The sequence below is a fragment of the Chanos chanos genome, chromosome 9, assembly GCF_902362185.1.
Source record: "Chanos chanos chromosome 9, fChaCha1.1, whole genome shotgun sequence".
Lineage (NCBI taxonomy): Eukaryota > Metazoa > Chordata > Actinopteri > Gonorynchiformes > Chanidae > Chanos > Chanos chanos.
In genome coordinates, this window is record NC_044503.1 from 14471309 (window position 1) to 14491926 (window position 20618).

The window sequence follows — 20618 nt, forward strand, 5'->3', positions numbered from 1 at the left end:
TGCCCTAATTTTGACCCATAAGCTGGATTCTGTAAATAGAAATCCATTAAAAAATTGTGGTCTTTGTTTTCATACAACACACAATGTGTCATCAGCGACCTTTTTAAGGTAGCTAAATTAGTTGATTGAGCTGTCAACATATTACAGAATGTGTTATCATCAATTGCATTAATTTGGTAGACTTTCCAACAGTCTGCTTACTGCAAATATTTGTTTTTTTGTTTGCCCTAGTTACAATACAAGGATGAAGGAATTTCTATTGTTTTGTGCTTAATTTAGAAATGTTACAGAATCTGTGTTTTTGTGATGGAGAACTAGTTTGCAAACAGATGAACATAAACAGACAACAACAAAAATACACATCATGTTCCACACATCACATTCGTACAAGGCAGGGATTTTGGTGATGTCGTTGTGTTTATTTCTCTCGAATGTCACCTGCATTGCTAGTAGAACCATTAGATGTTACATCTTTAGCCTAAGTCTCTCCATCAAATTCCATTTAATCACCTGTCCTTTCATTTCCTGTATGACTGCATTTCCCAGTAGTCTTTTCTTACATGCTTGTGTTGTCACACATTTAACCCATACCCCTTTAGAGCATATCAAGAAGCAAAGGGCCTGAGTGAGCACTTGCAGAATTTCTGACAATTGTGACAATTTCTTGTCATATAGGCCTAGGTCTCTTATAAGTCTCTGCTGTTAAGATGAACTCATAGTAAAATGCTGTAGGTCAGGCAGTCTTGCAGCTGTTATGTCTGACATGTCAAGGTGGTGACCTTTGAGGAGAGAGAGAGACCTGAGGCTTAATCACTTTGGCAAAGGGCCATCCCTACGTCGCTTTCTGAGAATGATCGCACCGGAGGCTTCTACGGTTACATCCTGCCCCGCTCCGAGACGAGCAGGAGTATGTAACGGATACGGGATGTGCATGCTGGAGGCTACAGAGCGAGCCAGGACCATCTCTGACAGGGCAAAGTCAGAAAAAAACACATCTCTCTCCTCTTTGCGCTCATTAGTGAAACTGTTACATTAAACCTAAAAATCATAAAAATGAATAAATATGGATATGAGTACTTTCTTATATTCATTGTCTTCCTCCTTTTCTTGCCGTCTTTCTCCCATTCTCATTCTTTTTTCTGTCTCAAACCCTTCTCTCTTCTACCACTGTGACTTGAGAAACTTTGCTTTTGGGAGCCCAGCTATTTTTACGTTTTCCATCTTCCATTCTGTAACCATGGCGACCGCGCCACAACATAGCATCGCTGAAGCTAATGACATAACCATTCTTTCCTGGACGCGGTATCCCTGTCACCGTCCGTAGTGTTGTACCAGACACCTATGACTCGTTCGCCCTCATCATCATCTGCTATTGTACTTTCCCACTGTGGGTACCGAACCACCGGTGTCAGCATTAGCTGAGAACGTTCTGGAATTCTCATCTATCAGGGCAGTGTTTCAAAGTTTGCCTCATCTTCTCCAGAGCTGAGGTACTCTTTATGGGTAATTTATTTTTGAGTGCCCACCCTTTCCCGCTTTTTTCCCCCTAGTTCTTTTCTTCTCTGTTCCTTCTTCGTGCGATCTTGATGTTCATGTACATATAATCTGATTTACGTTTTCTTCCAGTTTTGCAGTTTTAAGAGGCTTTCTGTCATCCTCTCGTCAGGAACGATTACATGTGGATTTAAATCTTACGCAATAATTTTTTTTAACAAGACTCAATATAATTCCTCTGTTTTATAATAGCCTATCAATTTTGTTTTTCTTCTTTCTGAGTCAAGCGCCATCTCATTACACCGCACACACATACACACACTGTTTTCATGGTGTGTCTTTTTCTGGTGCAAAAACAAGGAAAACGCGAAGGCGTGTAATTACAGATGATATTTTTGTCAATGTAGCGTACTGCTCGGTGACACTGCTGCCCTCCATATCGAGTCAGGCTGCGTAGTTACCGCGCAACCCTGAACGCAAAGTAGTCAACCTCCCAAACACGGAAGTAAGCAAACGTTTAGAGTTGGCGGTAAATTTCACATCTTCTGACATATACGAGTCTGTAGCCCTAATCTTCATGCAGTGATGTCTGACAAACACACTAAGTCTAAATTAAAGAGAAAGAAAAGTACAGTCGAAAAGCCTAGACTCGGACAACCAGCTAAGATAAAAGAGAACGAAAATCGCTGCACATCGAGGGAAACTTATGACTGTAGCAAAGGAACAACTGTACAAGGGTGAGTTTGTCCTAGCTCGATGAGAAAGAGTGTGTGCTCTTGAGAGACGGGACAAATGAATGTATGTAGTTTTGCTATATGGAGAGGACATATCAAAACTTAGATTTTGCATACTTGAATTTGTTTGGCGCACTACGTCAGTCTTTATGTTAGTCCCTGAGACACACTGCACATTTCTGCTCTTAACAAGCGCTAATACACCTGATTCGACTTGCCTATTAATTCTCAAACTCTTTCGCCCTGGCAAAGTTGTTTGGGGAACTTTGGATAAAACATGTACAATCCAGAAGTTCCCTAAAATATTAGATTATGTTGCTGAGATACGTTTTTACAGTTGTGAGTAGGTTAAACGTCATTTGTGAAAACATCTGTTGTTGTTATAACCACAGAATCAAACAACTTCATATATAACCTTGGTTTCGGATTCACAGTAACCCTTTCCTGTTAATGTACATTTGCTGTCTGGTTTGTTGCTTTGCTTGAAGCCGTGAGAGGTGGTGGGACAGGCCGGACCTGAGGAAAGTGGAAAAGCTGTGGGCTTGTATGTTGACATCCATCAGCCCCGGTCTGGAGCAGGCTGGATGGGGGTGTGTTCCAGTCCTCCCTCCGGCCTTAGAGGTACATATCCATTTCAGTTAATTACAAGTGGGAGTGATGTCACTCTCAAAAAAAAAAAGAAGAAAAGAAAAAGGTGTCACAATGGAAACAAATTGCCTCATTTACAGAGTAACTACCCACCAACAATTAGCATAATTTGCCTAAGATCAAAAACATTTCACTACACGCAGTGATTATGATGATAATCATTACAGCTAATTACACATATGACCACCCATACAATTCCTTTCATGTAATATTCCCTTTTCTTGGACCTTAGTGAGTTTTTTTTGTTTTTTTTTTTAAACTCATGTTTCACTCTATTCTTTTGCTCCAGTCGCATTGTTTTCACCCTAGTCTGTAGGTTTTGTCCCGTTTTAGTGTTACCATAGCAGTAGTAAGGTCACGTTTTCTCTTGGTATCAGAGATTGACATATTTCGTGGTGGAGGGTACCCGGGGAAGCAGCTGTCTGTTCCACTCCTCTGTACTGACAAAGGCAGCGAGGCTGCTCCAACCGCGCGGAGCTTGCTCTGCGACCCGAGTGGCATTTCTAGGGCAGGGAGAGCCGATTACAGTCAGCTTGTGTGGTGTAGGCAGGTAGCTGATGCGGTGTCACCCTAGTTAAATTATTTACTTTGGGGTCACCTTAAGTGTAGAGATGGTCAGTTGTAATTCAGCAGCTGTGGGTTAATGTGACAGGCATATAGCCTAACCACACACAAATGAGAATGATTTGTCAACTAGTAATGGCGGTGTAAAGTATCTCCGCCGTTGTTTTTCTTTAAACAGAGAGGATAAATGGTCCTTGGCTGGGAAGCTTGTTCATCATTTGTAAACTGCAAAGAGGCTTCAGTAGCACTCTCTAATACTCTCTCATGGTCTCAAGAAAACGTAAGGCTCTTTCACACTTACAGTTTGATTTGAATACAGATTTTAGCGGGGGGGTTTGACTTTTTTTTTTTTTTAAAGAGCTATTTGTTTAGTGCCATATAATGACAAATCTTCTACAGTATGGATCTGAGACGTTACACTGAGCAAAAGATTTTTGGTAATCTATAACAATCACTGTCCATGTGTCCCATGCATGCATTTTTTAAAATGTTTGATTTATCATTGACAAAACAAACTTTAATTGATCATTAACATTTCAACCTGGATAGATGTGCATCCAAAAGAATGTTCATATCTTGGAAGGCAAGTATATGCACTGGGACTCAAGTTAGTATCTCTGTCTCTCCTCAGAGACCAGACGGAAATAAGCAGAGTGAGTGGAAGTGGTGTTGTGTGGATGAAGAAGTGGGCCCTTTCCCCAAACCGCTAACAGATCCTGACCCCTGTGAGATCCTTTCACCCGCCAACTCAAACAGCCAGTCTCCTCAACCTTCTCATCTCCGTCCAGTTCCTCAGGATGTCGAGCCTCACCCAAAACGCGCCAAGCCGCACTTCAGCCTCGGTCAGGAGAAGTTCAACGTTGAGATCTCTTCATCTCTGGACGAGCATGAAAAGGAGACCAACCCTCAAATTACAACCGCTTACCGCCGCCGCCATGAAGAGGAACCGAGACTGCACCAAGGCCAGCGGAATGGTCCAGATGGCACGGTGTGTTTATGGGAGGAGGTGAGAGAGAGGAGGCAGAGAACAGTTGAGTCTGACAGGCACGGCACATCAGCCTTTGGCTGGAGAGGAGCTGAACGTGATGGGATCGGGGCCGTGATGGGGAGCAGCTCATTAGAGAAAGCCCTGAGCGGGAGAGGAGAGCAGGCAGACATGATCAAACAGCAGCTACCTGCTCTCCGGGGAGACGGATCTGACAGCTGCGCCCCGGCGGGGGGGTCCAGCATCGGCAGCGTGAATCCCCCAGTGGGGGATGGGAACGTGTCTGGGAAGGTTGGAGCAGATACAGGAATCACATTGGAGTGCTGCCCTATGTGCCTAATGCCGTTCCCTGCTGGGTGAGAGCAACTCTTCCACATGCAGTTAAATGAATGGATTAAATGGAAACAGAAAAAAAAAAACCACACGGTTCAGTGTTAGCGCTGCTCTCATGACTGGAGAGCTGTGTACATAGGATTATATGGCGTCTAAAACACATACCGCTGTAACTTTAATTACACTGACATATGGTTACGGAAATTCAATGGTTCTCTGGAATCTGTCGTCGATGAAATTCACGTGCAGAACCCTTGGAACTTCACTTGGTATTTATAAGCCTGTGGTGAAAAAGTGGAGACCTTTTTTCCTGAAGAATATGCACTTCATCCTTTATGTTTTGAGGAACATTCACCCTTGTGTAAAAGCTTAGGGGCTCTCATGCTCTCCTTGTTTGTGTAGCGAGACTTGTGTACCCCTGTAAAAAAAAAAAACAAAAAAAAACGAGAACGTAGTGTTCCGAGCCTGAGTGGTGAGGAAAGAGGAGGCCTAGGGTTTGAAAACACTGGGGGTAGGAGTGAAGTCAGCCTTGGCACTGAGGAAAGCTCAGCTGTCCCCCCAGGTAAAGTTAGACTCACCAAACACACAGTCCTTGGCAAACACTGTTCGCAGAGTTCTGTTATGACACAGAGCTCTAGACGTCTCGTTTTCCGATCGCCGCGTTCTGTGCGGTGAGGGTTGTTATTGGTGAGGCACTTGATTAGGCAATTTGATTGGTCCCTTTTCATTGGTCGGTCAATACGCAAATAACCTCCAAACAGAAAGACATATTTTGTGCTCTTGTTTAGCTGAAATGGATTTTTCTGTTTGGCTTTGGTGGCTCCAACAGTATTGGTTAATATTGATTGATATTCCAGACATTGTTATGTAACAGGAAAGAATTAGTATGTAGGCTGTCCATTTGTGGAACCGGTACTTGCCAACTTGTCCCATTGCTTGTACCAACTTCATTTAACTGCATTTACCTTGAATCATATCGCGTGGTTCCCAAAACGCCAGGGAAATAACAGTGGTCCTTACAACATGCTCTGTTTGTTTTAAAAGTAAGGGGGAGAAATGTGCTTGTAATAAGGTAAATGAGACTTTTTGACTCTTTGAGCTGGAAGTAATCCCTCTGATACACATGCCGTCTCACTCTTTAGCCCTCTTAATAAACCAGTTCATCATTTATGTACATTTATAAAAATGAACTTAATGCCATTACTAAAGAAGAAAAAAAACCCAGCCCCAGTTTAAAGAGATGTTCAAGCGAAAAAGACCCTCTTAAAAAGAAAAAAAAATAACCCAAAAAAAAGGGACAGTTATTCGTCGACACTGGTCAAAAAGTCACCAGATTCTTGCGAGGACTGCGAGCGCGGCGTGCTCAGGTCCGTGGGCAACGCGGCGTGTTCCAGAACAAGGCGGACTTTGTGCCTGCCGCGGCCTGGCTCGCGGCACTGCCTGCTCTCTGCCAGCTCTGTGTACCTTGGCCAGCCAACACAGATTGGCTGTGTGCATTCAGGGCTGCACCATCAGTACAATGACTGCTCTTGTCTGGGAGAGAGTGAGAGAGAGAGAGAGAGAGAGAGAGAGAGGGAAAATGAAGAAGTGCAGAACTTACACGTTTGTACTGAACAGAGAACTTGTGCTAGAGAAATATATCCAACCATCTGGGCTTTAGGAAGAGGGCAAGTCGAGGACCGAAGATGGTAAAGATAGAGAAGGGGGGATTTTGTGTGCGTTTTTGCAAACAGAGATAGAGTCTTGTGATTGTAATTCCTGCGAAGTGCAAAATTTGAAAAACCTGCCACGGTTTTCTTTTTCTCCCTCTATCGCACGACTGTCCTCCTCTTGTGGAGCCTCTTACCCAGTCTGCTCAAAAAAAGCACATTAATCCACAGCAGTCCTCAAAACACCTCAAACTCTGTGTGTGTGTGTGTGTACAACAAACATGGATCGCAAAACACCTTAGACATCCATGTAATGTAAGCTTTTCCATAAACCTTGCTAAAATTTGAGGGGGGGGGGGGGGGGGGGGGGGGGAGTGCGCGGAAGCTTTGGATCCCTATAGGAGAATCTATACGATGGCTCCTGCCTAAGCTACACAAAAACAGACCTGACTAACTTCAAAGAAACAGAGGATATCAGACAAAAAAGAGCATTCTACATCAAAGCGTTCCCAGTTAAAAGACAGTGAGCACTACGCAAGAAGGCCAGATTGAAACTAGTGCAAATTTAAGGCTTTAGAAAACATAATCTTCCATTTCAGTGCAGCTGGATCTCAACTATCCGACACTATACTTGCAGTGAAAACTTCTTGTAAATTTGACGTACAAGTATGGGACACACAAAAAAACTGGTCCCTGAAATAGTGTTTGACACCCCATGATCTACATAAAACTGTCTGATCTTTTTGGGATTTATAATTTGTAGTCCGCTGATTTCATGTGGTTGGTCCATTTTAAGGTTCCAGTTTGCCTAATATTGTCATTACCTCAGAGATTCCTCTACCCGGATATGGAAAAATTCCAGTTAATGGCGGAGCAGTAGCTGTGTAGTAATTTAATGTTCTTGCTTGTTTTCGAGCAGGCTTTGACGTTGCTGTGCAATGCCTTAAACGTGATCGGCCAAGAACGCCCTTGAAATCTGCTTGCTCATGAAGAATTAGCTGTACCTTGAGAAATCCAGCACTGACTGGTTTACATTAACCTCTTTTCTCTGCTTGGCCCTGGTTTTTCCATCTGTGTAGAGTACTGATTGGGAGATATCCTTCAAATCTGCTTGTTCCTGGACAGTGTTTCTTTGACTAGCTCAGTATTTAGTCATTGTAAAGTGAGGGTTTTTTTTGTGTGTGTGTTTTAATATTTTCTGTTCACTCAGGTTCACTCAAATGGATTGCGATGGTCATCTTGCCCAGTGCTTGTCTGAGATGAACACGGACATCGTCTGGTGATCGCGTGGTTCTCCAGTCTCGACGGATCAGCTCACACCACTCCTTTAAGTTTGTGTTTTCCGAGGAACAACACACATCTTCCAGTTCCTTTCTCAGCGGCAACTGACTCGTCTACTCCCAGTTAGAAGCGTCGGGGCTGTTGGTTTGGGGGCTGTTGGTTTTGGAGCTGAAGGAGTGGGAGGAGCAGTTTGAGTGACATTACTACAGGAGGACGGACACTCGTCACTCTGTCATATAAACTCTTTCCCAGGATCCTTGAAACGGGATCTGGTTTGTCAGTTATGCACATATTAATTCAGTTACAGTGCTCAGAAAACAGCAGACAAGAAATCCAGAGTCATTACAATGAACGTTTACTGGTTTACTGTTGTTATCTAGGATGTTTAAGACTTAACTTTGTAAAGACCAAACACAGTTTCTCCATCTCTCAGTCCTTCAATTCTTTTCTCTGTACACACTCAATTATATCTTTAATTTAGAATAATTTATAAAACAAACACTTGAAATATAAAAGTTTCCCCCTGTAGCACATTGATGAGTGTAATTTTGCTTTGGAGTCAACACAAGAAAGGGAAAAAAAAGCAGAGAAAACAGCTTGCAATAGTTTTAGTATTTGGCAAGAGTCATCATTAGGTAATAATTAACGGTTTTGTTCTATAAAATGGATACTCTTGAAAATTTCAACTATGTCTATGGGACACGATCTCAGATTTTATTACAGTTGCTGATTCTGCACTTGGTTCTGTCGTAAATGGACATTCGATGAGTAGCTTCAAGCTTCTTATTTAAGGGCGAAAAGAACTGTTCTATGATTCTTTTTGTTGAATAATTATGATTCTGAATTCTTGAATGGTTTATGATTTTGTTGTGTTGAATACTTACAGATATTTACAGTGAGGCAATAAAGCAGAATTAAGCTCATTCTACTTATAAATGTTAAAACAGGAATGGATTCCAAACTATTACCATAACCTAATGTACCATACTGATTTCATACTGTAACTTAACCATAAGGAACAAAGTAATGTCTATGTTTAAAAGACAATCGTTTCTCAGTCTCTGCTGAAACAATGTGGGGTTCTTTTTTTGGTCTTTTTCCTCATGTTTCAGTTCTAAATCATTTTGTTGTCGTCTGACATGGAGAGCGAGATGGTTGCCCGTTGATGGAGTAGAACTTTCCGGAAGAAACAGGTTCCCATTAGCCCTCCTGGGGAGCAAGTCTGTATATTCTTGTGTATGCTCATCATTAGTGCAATTATGGTATGGCCCTATAATCTCCCTCTCTCTCTCTTTCTTCAGTCTCTCTATCTCTCGCCCTGTACTATCAGCGGAGGCCTTTGTTCCTCTGATATCCAGTGCCCGCGAGCAAATCGACACCGTTTGACTGGGGAAGAGCTAATTAATCCTATTACACCCTTATCGTTTCCACACAGGTCAGATTTCATCAAACATCTGACATTCAAGAGTGCTTTTTTCCCTGTCTCTCTTTCTAGGACAAAATAACACGTTGAGAATTAAATTTAGACTTAATAGGGAAAAAAAAATCTAGTGTTTGTGTGCTAAAGACAACAACCTCATCATCTTAATGAATTATTAATTCATGTATAGGTATTGAAGAAAATTCTGTATGGTTTGTTAGTTTCTTGGTTTCTTGTAGGGAGATTCCTGGCTTTAAGGTTGATTCAAATGGATTTCACTGTTCACAGACATACATATAAATGATTATTTTTGATACTACATTCCTGGTATCTTCACATACATGTCTTTGTGTGTGTGTGTGTGTTTTTTAGGAGGATGTAGAAGTGTGTGGAACTGGACAGCAGTCTTGGTAAGAGAGTTAGGCATTAACTGGATTGTGCTCGTGGGTGCAGTCATTTAAATTTAGTAGGTTTTTTTCTTTCAGAGGCAGAACAATGGAGGGGTGCGTTTGGCACTGTGACATTACTCTCACTTACAGACCATCCGAGATTCTGTCATTTCAACGTGCACAAATTTCACCACCACATTGACACAGAAATCACTTTCTCATTCTCCTCCACGTTTTAACATTAATGACAAGTTATATCATATCATTTTCATAACAACATCACCGTTACTCGTCTATGTGAAATAAAGCCTTTTTACGTTTTTTTTTTCCTTTTTTTTTGTTTTTTTTTTTAGCGCGCTATGTGTGCAGTCCAAATAAGTTAAACCACATGTATTACATCATATGAAAGGAACCTGGCTTTTGTTTACATACAGTGTCTGACTTAGAATCTTTTTTGTACAAGAATAAGGGTTTAGTGGTTGAGACATCAGGCAATGATGTCTTATCTGTTGTGTGTGCTTAGTTAGGTCATACCCCAAAGGCTCTCCCTCACTAAGGGGGGGGGGGGGGGGGGGGGGGGGGGCTCTCAAAAACAAAAAAAAAAAGGAGGTCTAAGTGCAGTCTAGTCTGGAACTTGGTGGATATCGGGTCTTTGAGGCACTTTTCAAGAAACTTTTTTTTTTTTAAACCATTTTCTCTTTAAAACTCAAACAACCGCTTAATAGCATTGTCATAAGTGAAAAGCAGCTATTTTTGCTGCATAGGATGACGTTTCATGGTCTTGATGAAAACGTGACAGGTTGTTGTCAATAGAAGGCATCATACATTTCGATTGGCTACCTACACTATGATACAACATTTAACCTTTTTGTTTGTTGGTTTTGTTTTTCCTTCAGACATTGCACATTCTGGTTTTGCTTGAGGCAGTGCCTCTTAAAAGATTAAAAAAAAAAAAAAAAAAAAACAGACTGAAAAACAGCAACAAAAAAGTGCACAGAAATTCAAGTTCTCTTGAAGAACCATCATATTTACCCAGGGATGTGGATGGTGTTGTCAAAGTCCTTCCATATGGCAGGCACAGTATGAATAAGCCTTACTCTATTACAGTCAGTAGTGCAGACACACAAAGACAGGTTTAAAAAACAAAACAAAACAAAACAAAGCCAAGAAGGAGGAAGACAATCAACAGCTGAATTTTTGGGGAACGTGTCAGATAGATTTTTGATCATTGATACTTTTTCCAGTTTTTTTTTGTTTGTTTGTTTTGCCCGTGGTGGGTCTTTCATGTAAAGTCTTTGCGCTTTGACTTCTCTCTTTTTTTTTTTTTTTTTTTTTTTGAGTTCAGGAGAGAGTTTGTTCTCCACACCCTCCAGGTCTGCATCAGAGTCTGTGCTAATTCATTTAGCTGAGATGGTCCTTGAGAGACACAGGTGGGAAAAGAAGAGTGGTCCTTCACCCCATTACACTGATTCCTCTGTAGACAGCAGCAGTGGATTAATGTACTCAAATCCCTCAAACTCCGACTGGTCTATTCTCTTAATCACATCCCTGTGGGGAGAGAGCCCAGAGAAAAGAAAGTGAGAAGTAATTCACAATGGTGAGAAGGTACTTGAATGTGGCTTCTACCAATGAACAAAACAAAACAAAACAGACACCGATATTCCCTGGTACTGTCAGATAATAATGACATACTGGAATTATGAATTCTGATCAAGTGCTTAAATGACATCTCATGAGATGATCTGAAAATGATAACATTTCCACAGCTTGTGGTTCAGCAATACCACAATTCATTTAATCTTAGCAAAATACAAACTCTGTGTTTCAAGATGTTGAGGGATTTTTTTCTATAAAGTTAAGCACTAGAATGGGATACTTGGCTACATTTTTGAAGTTCTCCATTATTTCAGGATTTTGTATTTACATTCAACATTTTTATACATTCAGCATTTTTTAAGACAAGACAAACATGTATTTAATCAGGTAAACATATTGAGAAATCATTTCTTCTTAACGAGGTTTTACTTTTGGAACATTAGAGTTCCTAGACCTAAACTGCACATGGAGCAAAACACTTTAGCACAAGTCAAACAAACCGTAAAACAAACTGGAAAAAACAAACCATATTCCTCTAATTGCTCTGAGACTTTCCAACCATTTCAATAACATAAGGCGGGTTTCCATTAACCTGCTTAATGCACAATTTGAAATTGCGAACTAAAAAACAAGTGATGAAAACATGTGGATTTAAAAAAAAACCTCTCATACTTGGCTAAAAAGTTTATACGCTCGCATAGGGTGGTTCTTCAGACGATTCGACAAGGCAATATTTCGCAAAACTGAAATGGAAACACATTTTTCGCTTTTAAGACACATGACATGAAGAGTCACATGACTTTCAAAAAATGTGTGCCAGGTATAAGGGGGTTGCCTTTCCATTACTGCATGCATCACATGCACTCGTTGCCTTTGATTACACACTACCCTGGCTATTGCGGTGGATGCGATCGAAATCACCGTGCCAAAATTGATCAAATGTTGCAGATCAGTCACCATGTTTAATTGGAATGACTACTGAGGGGAGAAAACCCAGCTTTAATCGTATAATATCACTCATTGGAAACACAGACCATTCACAGTGGTGTTTTGTCGACTTTTTTTAAAAAATCGCTTCTATTTTGCATAAAACTGCAATGGAAACTCGCCATAGCTTTCACGACAGTGTAATTGGCTCTTAGTGCTACAAAATGTCACTGCTGTGTTTGGAGAGGCAATGTAAAAACAAATGGACTGGTGCAGCTTTGACAACAGCAAGCTGCTCTTCTTCTTCTTTCTTCTTCTTCTTCTTCTTCTAGTCTCATCTGGCCTGTTAACCACATCCAGACAAGGGCCTATCAAGACATGAACACACCAGGGAATCTGGTTCCCACCCCCAGTCATTAGGGATCCTTACTGAAGAACAATGGAAGTCAGATTTTGTTTCTTTTTTCTTTTCTCCCCGCTTTCACGGAATTTGGAACACCAAAACTCCAAAGTCATGGTCTTCCTCCAAGAAGGAGCCATCTCAGTCATTCATTTTTCTGCACTAGAGTTTGCATCGAGTCATTGAGCGGCGGGAAGCTAGGAGTCCGCTGTTTGCTTAACTCTATCTGTGTCTGTGTTGCTAAGTGAGACAAGTGGAGAGGGACCAATCATGTGGAATCTCAGGCATAGCCTCACACAGATGGGATCCAAGCCTTGAACCTAAGATGAAGCCTGCCCCTCTGCAGCAATAAGACAATACCTTAAACTAGGAGCCCAATTCTCTTTCTTTCTTTCCGTCCTCAAGGAGGAACATCTGCAGTTTACACTAGTGGCAGAAACTAAAGAGAAATGTTGTTGGATGTACATTGCTGTTTCTTTTTCACATTGAAAAGTGGAGTGCCTCTGTATGAAAACAACCAAACGAATGCAAAATACATCAATCCACCCATTCGCATTGAAGTTACATTTACCCAGTGTTTCCTTTCTATCCTCTGATCTGTTTAAGACTGGAAGATTGCTTCTGCTGTTCACACATTTTTCTCATGTATCACTCAGCAGAGACGTTAACAGAAAGCTACTGTATATAACCACCATAAATTGAATTGTGATATCTGAGTACACTCCTCAAGTAAACTTCATATTTATCAACTAATCTCCATATGAAAAGGCTTTCAATATAGGCATGAGTAGTATCTCAGTGTTAAAACAGTTGGGCTCACATTGCAGAGAGAGGAGAAAATGTACAGTGCCACAAAAGAGAAAACAGAAAAAAAAAAGGACGTTTTGAGCGATGACCAAAATAAACAAGTCACAAATGTTTTTTCAGAGAACACTTGAAAGCATTACCAGATGTAGGCAGTTCCGCAGAAGGAAAAGAGAGCATTGTAGCAAAGAGACCAGGATGACTGGAAAGGGGCTGTACTCACTTTAACTCCCTTCACTTAGCCATAAACTCTATATAAAACTGTCATAATCTTGGCAACACCTGACATAAATCACAACCATTCATTGGTCTCCAACATCAAACTGTAAAAAGGTGATGCGATACCTCATGTCATGCTGGATACAAATGTCATTTTTCGAAGGGGGGATTCCAGAAGTACAACTATAGATCCCAGAGGGTCAAGAGATGGGAAAGCAAACTGTGACAGTGAGGGATGATCAGGAAAAAAAACACTCTCACTGGCAGATATTCCAATGACCGGCTCTATTGAGACCCTTATGGAGGATAGAGCATCCCAGCCCTAATTTCCTGTCGCTAGAAGACACTTTTTTAGATATCAGATGTCTGTCAAACATCAAACTATCACTGGTGTTTGCCTTATTATCTATTTTGTACCTTGCCATGGCTATCGGGAGATCAAGGTGAACGTCTGGAAAAGTTACTCAGGTAAGGTGATGTACTCTAAGCCCATGTTCACTGAATAAGTATAAAGTCATCAAGGCTTCACACAACAGTAGTAATACCATTAGCAACTACTATCTGCCCTTGCGCGTGAGCAGTTTCTCATTCCTCTTAATGAAGCTTGGAGAGAATGCTTGATGAAGTCATGCGTCTGACAGCGACAGGTTTCATCCTTTCTTTCTGCTCGTCTTTGAAAGAGAGAGGGAGCTGTAGGAAGCAAAGACTTTTAATCCAGGAGAGAAAATCTCTAACAAGGAGGGATTTTACCCTCCCTTTTTTTTTTTTAATTCATTCCGTCTCTTTTCGTCTGCCAGATCCGTCAAACAAAAAGAGGTTTACATCACTCCTTCCCCCGCGCCTCCAGAGTGTGTGGGACGTCAACCCTTTTTCCAGTGCTCAGGGCTCTTTTGAAGTGCCTGGATGGCGTGTCCTTTGAAGCCTGCTCGAGATCCCCCAATTGAACTAAGAGCCCACCGCAGCATTTCTGACTGCAGTCTCGCTAACACACACTGTACACCCCTACGCCCATACTCACAGAGGAGTTTGGGCTGCCTTAATTATTTGTGAACCATCGTAATAGGTTTATCGTCAAATGCACGCAAATTGGCATGAATCCTGGGATCTTAACGCGCTCTCTTATTCCCTGGTTTTCCTATAGCCTGTGAATTACGTTCAACAGAAAGTGATCTGACGCTGGTGGCACGCATATAATCTCTTATTCTGGTTGCGTACTATTATTGGAACACCAAATACAGAACATGAGCGGCCCATCTGTGCACCAATAATCACATTATCATTCAACACACTTTTTGTCCTATAAGAAAAAGTACTGCATTCTCTCTTTTCTATCTGTACTTCTAGGTAACGAATCTCATGTTGTGAAATCTTATCATCTTATGTTTGTTTATAATAAAACCACATTTGCTGTGAGGCTGTCAACAGTGTAGCAACAAGTATATATCTTTGTTCATTACAGTAATACCAATTAGACCGATTTACCGTTATGCTTAATGGAAAGAACATTGTCAAACATGAGCCCAGTAGCATTAAGGGCATAAATGAAAAAAACATGCACAATCCTGAGGCATCTTTCTGGGGTTTGCCACCAGCCTACTGGCATCTTTGTTGCTCTGCCCAACTTTTCTTTGGGTTTCTACGATAATTTAAAACAGGGACTCAGCCCGGTCCCCCAGGAGGACATGACAACAGTGATCACATCAGAACAACGCAGTTGGTCAAATACCAAACTCTTTTGTGAGGACTAAAGCCCTCTCAAACCAAGCACACTCCTGCTTTACAACAACACCCTGAGAGGACTCGCCCGCCAACGATTCCTTTTGAAAAAGAAAGGGAGGAATGTCTAACTATTCAGAGCAAAAGGAAAAGAGACGAACGAAGCCACAAACTGACCTTGAAATTCGAGGAAGCAAATTATGTGTCACTCTTCAAATCTCCACTCCAAGCCTTTTGGCTTTATTGAACCACCAAAATGCTGCATGGAGTTGGCCACATAAAATTCGAGGGTGAGCATCCAGGACTTCTTTTAATCACTTCAAACATTCAGTGGAGGCAAAAAAAAAAAAAAAAAAAGGACCCCCTAGAAAGCACACATGGGTGACTGTACTGTACTGGAATGCACTCCATCTGAAATGCAACGTTGCTCAATGTGTTTTACAACACAATCTTACACAATCTTATTGATTCTGTTTTGTTTGGTGCGCAGCTCCCCTGCACACCTCCACACTGTAAATTCATTACTGCACACGGCTGTGCAACACAGCTTATTTCCAGATGACATCATCAACCCTTGGATGATGTACTCCAGATGTGGAAACATTAGATTTCGTGTCTCTCGCTCTCTCTCTTTTTTTTTAAGTTGGGGGGAAAGAGAACGGCAGGATTTTCTCAAAAAAAAAAAAAAAAAACGTTTTCTGAAAGAATACAACAGCTTTTTACTTCAAATACAGTGCTGTAACTTTTAACAAAACATTAAGTTCCTCTGAAGACCATTGTTATGCTTGAGAGTTATTCAATGAGGTACATGCTAAAATCTATGCATGGTGATAAATTACTAGGATCTAATCGCCACTATTCCAATCTGTCAGGGGAAAAAAAAAAAGCTATGTAGTTTTTGGGTACTCATTGCATCAAAGTGGTCAGAGCAACTGAGATTTTACTGGTGTAACCCTTGAATTTAGCAACTGACGGAGGGAGATTGGTGAGCCCATGAATACATTCCTCATTTCTTGCTCTTTCATGCTCTTTGGTTGAAAATGCACTAGAAGGACTAAAAGTTTGGTAAATATCAAAAACTCCCTCATCCTCTCAACCTGAAGAGTAAATACCAGTTAAAGGACCAGCTCAGTCTATTCAGTATGCAAAGTCGTGAATTAATATTACAATAATGACATTGTGCTAATGGCTGTTGACAGACTGTTGACACTTACTCATCATCTGGTGTCAGCTGCACGGGTTCGTTTGTGAACTGCGTGTCGAAGTTGTCTAGGCCGTAGTCGTCGGTGATCTGTGGTTTGAAGGGTGGTGTCACCTGTTTCTTCTCAAGCTGGTGAGATGGGAAAACAATCACGTCAAATCAGTACAAAAAACCTGCCAGTAACCGTATTCCTATTATCATTCAAAAAAAAAAACAAAACAAATCCACACAAAAAGTTTGTGCATTTACATCAAGGGTGCTTTAACTGTTGTGTAATATTAGTGTTCTGTAAAACTGTACTCTACTGAGAAAGAATTGCAGAAACTGACTTGGCTATGTTATGAAAAAACAGTACATGGGAGATTAGGGTTATGGACACACTTGTAATAGCCCTGTTGTTTTGGATAGAATTGTGAAAGCTTCAAAACAACAAGGGAGAAATTTAAGAAAAAACAACTGGATTGTATTCCCATGTTGTTCCTGATGAATAACCTTCTACTACTAGCATCTTTCACAGTAAATCAAGTGATTAATGGGGAAAATGAAGGAAGAGAAAGAAAGACAGAATGAAAAGAGGAAGAGCGATGTGGGTAAACTGCTGAATAAAAGACAAACTGTTCCTAACAAATTGGAAAAAGCTGCATCCTCTACAGAGCATCCACAGAAAGAGATGGTTTACATGGATAGAGAGAGAGAACGAGAGAAAGGGAACAGGATGTAACTAAGGAATGAATATTAAAAGAGAGAGCGAAAGAACAGAAGAGTGAAGCTTGATATGATTGTTCAGGTGAGACTGTGGACTCTTCCATTCTCAGAGAGTGTAAACAACCCAGGTCAGGTTAAGGTGAAATTTGTTTGTGAGTTTGTTTTGAAATACACATATTCACCATTTTAAAACTGTGTGCTTGTATGTGTGTGTGTGTGTGTGTGTGTGTGTGTGTGTGTGTACAGTGTATGCATGTGTTTTTTTGAGGACATTTGTCCTGCCATGAACCAGTGATCAACAGAGACACCAACAGATGGTCTCAGTTCTCTCGTTTCACCGGAAAATATAGTCGTCTTAATACTTTTGCTGCTGTCTGTCATATGGATGCTTTGCATACTTTGATAATTCATGAGTCTGGTGTATTGGTTTATGATGATGCTCCTCTTAGAGACTGAAAGGACATGAAAAAAAAAGGTTTTTCCGGGCTGAAGCGAAAATTTTTCTGATGCTTCCTACACCTAACAAATTTAAACCACGAGAGGAGCTTTCCCAAAAATCTCCTCTCCTCTCCTCTCCTCTCCTCTCCTCTCCTCTCCTCTCCTCTCCTCTCCTCTCTTCTCTTCTCTTCTCTTCTCTTCTCTTCTCTTCTCTTCTCTCCTCTCCTCTATCTCTTTCGTGTGACTGGTTGGATGTTTTGCTTGGTTGAGTAAGCTGGCTGTTCTACTGAAAGACAGTGCCAAGGCCAGCACTGCAAAAGCAGAGACACTCAAGGGACAGTTAAGAGAGGTACAGAGAAGGGATGCTTAATGGCTCTCCGCCCTTTGTCTGTGTGTGTGTGTGTGTGTGTGTGTATGTGTGTGTGTTCTGAAGGCAGACAACTCTAGAGAGCGAGAAATGACGCAGTTGCCAGGCAAGAGGACGTGCTCGTGCTTGTCGTCGTAGCACGACACGTGCACTCACACGTACAGTTCTGCAGTCAGTGCCGGATGTAGGCTATGTCAGAGAGACTGTATTCATTGACGTGGGTGATGATTACTCCCACATATTTCTTCAGCACCCCCCCCCCCCCCCCCCATCCCTCCCTTCTCCACCCCACCCCCATTAAACAGCCTGTGAGCCTCTCCCCATCACACCAGTCTGTTGGCAGTACAATCCACAGACTGCTTGACTATCTGAGCCATGCAGAAACGCTGAATGAATGAAGAAAAGCGCGTCTCTGGATGACAGCGTTCAGTAGAAGAACTCCCTTTATGTAATGTGGACTTCACCAACTTCCAAGAGAGAAGAAATCAGCCAGATACGTGCTAGGCTGTGACATGAGACAGAGAACAGACGCATCCCGTTGAGGGAAAAGGGCTTTTCAAGATAAGAAAAAAGAAAAACGGTAGAATTTTTGCCGAGCTGGACTTCTAATGCATCTAAGTTTAAGTGCAATGAATCACACAGCAAACAACACAGCAAACTCATATAGTGCTATCAGCAAATGTGTTTGTATTGGTACACTGCGTCTAGATACATTTAGGAACACAAACAACTGTGTGGAGGGGTACTGAGAATGTGCTCATGTACAGAGGGAAGCAGTGCTCTATGTGCAACATTAAAACTTTGGGGGGGGGGGGGGGGGCGCAAATCTCTTTGATTTTTGTGGCTACTGAAAACTGCATTTTTATTGTTGTCTCTCATAGAACAAAAATTGACGCAGTGTGAGCTTTTTGAAGATCCGTCGTTCCACGTTCAAAAGAAACGTGAGCGTGATAAACGATATTCAAACATGTCACTGCCTCAAAGAGAGAGAGAGGGAGAGAGATCTGCTCTCAGAGGAGCAGATAATTAATATTAATACTTTGAAACAACAGCAGTCAAAGTGCTGTGAAGACTGGGAGATGTCATTGCACAAGGCAGCACTGTGTGTTTGAGGGTAAGAGGCATGAAATCTCTCTCTCTCTCTCTCTCTCTCTCTAACACACACACACACACACACACATGCACATGCACACATGCTTGCCACCTTAGTCTGTCCAAGTTTGTGGCAGTCTGTCAGCCTTTTATCTGGGGTTTCAGAGCTTTCAGAAAATATCAAAGTGGTCAGATTCAAGGGATTTTTTGACCCTCTCTTTGGTGTGTACTTCACAAACATCAGAGCACAGCGGGCTAATAGCAACCTACATTGTTTTCCCTGTGTTCTAGAACACACAGCTAACACGAGGCAAAGACTTCATTAAGGACTTTGAACACCACAAAGATTTTTTTTTCCTTTTTTTTGTCTCAGATTAAAAATGTCAAAACAATGCAATTCATTTTGATAAATCTAACTTTGTAGTGTTGAGGTGTTGCATATCAAAGTTGTTAAAATTCCATAAAACATGAAGACCATTAAAAACACAGTTACTTGTATCAACATACTGAGACAAAGACTCGTGCTGTTGTAGGTTAATTCAGCAATGAGCAAATCATTTGTCATACACTGCCAAAACCTAATGAGGAAAACACAGTAATGATTTTGTCACAGTATCTGAAGGTGAAGTGTTGTTTTTGACTTATTACGTTTAATACATCTGTGTACATGTGTGTCTGTATGGGGTACCCCCCCCCCCCCCCCAAATTGGACTGGAAGGACTTTAGTGTGTCTCAGCCCTCATACAGTAAAAGTGAGGGGGGGGGTGGAAGAAAGAGAGAAAGAGAGGGGCAGAGAGAGAAGGAGAGAAGGAGAGAAAGAGACAGAGAAAGAGAAAGAAAAAGAAAGAGACCGAGAAAGAGAAAGAAAAAGAAGGAGAGAGAGAGACAGTACTGAACCACGATTATGACATTAGCGCTGCCTCAGTGCACAGGCACCTTGCTGGAAGCACACTCCTCTTCCTGTGCATTACTCATCCCTCTCTTCCTCTCTCTCTCTCTCTCTCTCTCTCTCTCTCACACACACACACACACACAAACACACACACACACACTGACACAGGTGCAGAGAGCTCTTAAACGTGTAGGGTGCTAATACAGCAAACACTCTCTCAATTAGCAGGAGTCTCACAGCAAACCACTGATAATTAAATCACTCCCCATAGCTCAGCTAATGCTCCCCAAGTCTCAGCTTGCTCTCCCTATGTCTCAGCTGGCTCTCTTTATCTCTCAGCTAGCTCTCACCATGTCTCAGTTAGCTCTCACAGTCAATGTTAGGCAACTGTTCTTAGAAATTTATTCTTTACTCTAAGATCTGATCTACAGCATATTTCACTTGAAATATTCTCAATCAGACACAACACATAATCCATCCAATGACTAGGCAGGGTTGGAGTTCCCAAAAGAACAGTTCTGCTACAGGCATAACACAGCTGCTCATGTCATATACATTGTCTATGCATTACTCTCTCTTTTTTTTTTTCCTCGCTAAAACCGTGACTCAGTGAGAGGTATAGGGTGAGGACTGCTCCTGGATCAGTTGGTGAATGAGGGATTTCGTGTGTCTCCTCTGAGCTGTCTGTCTCGTGATGTGTTTATGACGGCCTACGCCACGAAGGGTGTGAAAAGAATCTATTAGAGGAGAGACCTAGTTTTCAC

At 41.6% G+C, this 20618-nt stretch overlaps 1 protein-coding gene across 2 annotated transcripts in view; it reads right to left on the reverse strand.

The window, feature by feature from the left end:
- Window positions 1-10957: 10957 nt before the first annotated feature.
- Window positions 10958-20618, reverse strand: part of prkcz (protein kinase C, zeta) — a 79088-nt gene continuing 69427 nt past the window's right edge. For both annotated transcript variants that reach the window (XM_030784502.1, XM_030784501.1), the window contains exons 17-18: window positions 16374-16489; window positions 10958-11045 (exon numbers count right to left, since the gene is read on the reverse strand). In XM_030784502.1, coding sequence (XP_030640362.1) covers window positions 10958-11045; window positions 16374-16489 — 204 coding nt within the window. The remainder of the gene's footprint in view (window positions 11046-16373; window positions 16490-20618) is intronic.